A 3068-nucleotide genomic window follows, 5' to 3' on the forward strand; every position below is an offset into this window, starting at 1 on the left:
TAATTCTCCATCTTAAAATATAAGGAAAAGTTATAAACCTACAAGAGAGTATCACTTCAAAAATTAAGGAAATCACTGGCTCTTGTGTTGGATTGGGAAAATTATCATTTTGATGGTAGATGCATTTCTCAATATGGAAAGATATTAATTTTCAATTTTATAAAGGTTTTCTAAACTAATACTTAAAATTGAACTTGTACATATCTTTGCTTTACCTTTACCATGCCTGAAATAATTATATAGATTCCTTCGGCCTCATCCCCTTCTTCAAATATATCATTTCCACAATCGTAAGTTAAAATTTTGGCTTTTTCCTAAAAAATGACACCAAATATATCACTTATAAACAATACACTGCTGGTGATGGTGAATTTTTTAATGGATTTTACTTTTCAAGTATATAACCAATAATATCTAAAATATTTTGTTGGTAATAAATTTGTAAGACATCTTTCTTTGGAGGAGGAGAAGGGAAATGCTGAAACAAGGATGCAAGTTGATCCATTGTAACAGTGACACATACAAGGCGCTATGTTGAAAACAAACTGTATGACTGGGGGGAGGAAGGAGTTGGGGAAGTGGGGAGGAAAGAGTTAGTAGGGGAAAAACAAAAGAGGGGGTAACAATGCTCATTACCTTACTCATGTAACTGTAACCCTTCTGTATAGTATTTTTGCAATGAAAATATTTTAAAAAATTGTAAGAGAAAGTAGGAATTATGAATAGAATAGAGAGGAAGTGTGTGTTCATAGTAAATTTCAGATGGAGTGTTTGTGCATGGGTGAGGGAAGGTGGGCTCTAGGTACAAAAATGTAATGGCAGCGTTCATGTTTTGTTTTGTTTTTTAATTTGGCTAATGGCACATATATGTCACATATCCTCCTACTCAAAATAGATAAATCTAGTAAATATAAACCATTCATTATAAGTATTTGGTGGAGAAATATAATTGGTCTTTTGGTACCAAATAGACGAAGACAAATGATACTGTTAAAACAAATTAGCCTGGGTACTGGTGGCTCATACCTATAATCCTAGCTACCCAGGATGCTGAGACCTGAGGATTGCAGTTTAAAGCTAACCCAGGCAAGAAAAAAGACAGTCCATGAGACTCTCATCTCCAATTAAGGACCAAAATTCTAGAAGTAGAGCTGTGGCTCAAATGGTAGAGTGCTAGCTGTGAGCAAAAACACTGAAGCACAGTATGCTGGCCCTGCAGTCAAGCCTGAGTACCAGCACCAAACAAACAAACATCAATCCCCCCCCCCAAAAAAACATCCTGAAGTTACACTTCTTTACTGTCCATTCCACCAACATTTATTGAGTACTTATAATGCATTATCCAAAATGACAAGAGCTGAGTATTCAAAAGTTTGAATGAGCTAGAACATCTAGTAGTTGCCAAAAGTTGGTAAAAGTAATGGCAATATAGTGTAGTTGAGCTATAATAAAAGCAGGTGTTTCATACAACAATGGCAGATTTGGTCTGCCAAGCTCAAGATGGACACAGGCTAGCAGGTGGTGAGAAGACAGGCCACACCACCTCGAGGGACTCTAGAGGAGGGGAACACTTGCTCAGAGGAACTGAAAGCAGGAAACCGCAAAAGAAGTGGAGCCAGGAAGCCTTTTAAGAAAAGTAAATAGAACTTGCAGATGGATGGCATTAGAAACCAGCAGCATGAATGATTGAGTAGAGACAGGTACCTGGGTAAATGAGAAACAGAAAAGGAGGGGGGAGAGGTGGCAGGAAGAGGCTGGGGAGGGGTTTTCCATGTTGTTCAAAGGATTTTTTTTTCTATAACGAGCCAAGTACAGTTAGAGAGATTTTAACACACAGATATTATGGTTAAATCCTTAGGTTAAAAATTATATATTGTTGAGTCTGGGAAGGTGGCTCAGTGGTAGAGCGCTTGCCTTGCATGCATGAGGCCCTGGGTTCGATTCCTCAGTACCACATAAGCAAATAGAAAAAAAAAAGCTGGACGTGGCGCTGTGGCTCAAGTGGTAGAGCACTAGGCTTGAGCTGAAGAGCTGAAGGAAAGCGCCCAGGCCCAGAGTTCAGGCCCCATGACCGGACCCCCAAAAATTATATATTGTTATTGTAAAGGTGATGTACAGAGGGATTATAGTTATGTAAGTCAGTTTCTCCTTTCTGTCCCCACCCAAGATTCTAACTTTTTCAAGACTATTTTTGGGTTGATTGAAGATGATACGGTCAGAAAATAAAAAGTCTTACCTGAATAAATTGACTACACTTGTCATCTTTAGCAAGCCATGGAATATGATACAAAGTTTCATCAATGGGTGGAGAGCTGACAATAGATTGAAAATCAAGCACCTCTCTTTTTTTGGCCATGATTAGCTACAAATTACAAAATTGAAGAAAGAAACTGAACTTAATTGCTGTTCACAGGATGTCAGAAAATAAATCAAAGCTTTATAACTATACTGTATTAATTAACTGTTGTCTCCTGTGACGCAACTCCCGAGAGGCTCAACTAAGAGGACCAAACATTTATTTTGACTCATGGTTCCTGAGGTTTCAGCCCATAAATACTTGGCTCTGTTATTTCTGGGACATGGCAGGGAGCATGTGGGGGAGCTGATCTCTCATGTCAGGGCTTAGGGAAGCAGAAAGAGAAGAAAGAAGAGAAAGAAGCCAGGGTCCTAGTCCATTGAAAGGCACACCCACAATGATTACTTCCCTCAATCTCCTTCTGACTCTTATACTGTAAACTGCAGATTACTTTTAATATCCCAAAGTTACCATACTTTAATTTGAATTTCTACAAGCTTAATTTCCAAAAATATATGAAATCCCATTCTTTCAAGTGCTCAAGCACTCAACCTCTTCAACTGTTAATGTCACAAGATTCAATCTCTATACATTATGTAACCCAAACTCTAAAGTAGTACTTTTAATACAGTGGTCTCCTGAATTACATAAAAAACAAAATGAGAAGTTTGAACTAAAATTACAACCATCCTTGTCTCTTAAATTGTTGGGAAAACAAATGCTGGAACTTTACATCAATTCTACAAGAATGTTTATTGTTACTGAGATCTAC

The 3068-nt window shown here is 37.7% G+C and overlaps 1 protein-coding gene across 1 annotated transcript in view; it reads right to left on the minus strand.

The window, feature by feature from the left end:
- Nucleotides 1-3068, minus strand: part of Slc9c1 (solute carrier family 9, subfamily C (Na+-transporting carboxylic acid decarboxylase), member 1) — an 86349-nt gene that overhangs the window by 34437 nt on the left and 48844 nt on the right. Inside the window, exon 20 of the mRNA XM_013028515.1 lies at nucleotides 205-314. Coding sequence (XP_012883969.1) covers nucleotides 205-314 — 110 coding nt within the window. The remainder of the gene's footprint in view (nucleotides 1-204; nucleotides 315-3068) is intronic.

This window comes from Dipodomys ordii, unplaced genomic scaffold (genome assembly GCF_000151885.1).
Source record: "Dipodomys ordii isolate 6190 unplaced genomic scaffold, Dord_2.0 Scaffold111, whole genome shotgun sequence".
NCBI classification, from domain to species: Eukaryota; Metazoa; Chordata; class Mammalia; order Rodentia; family Heteromyidae; genus Dipodomys; species Dipodomys ordii.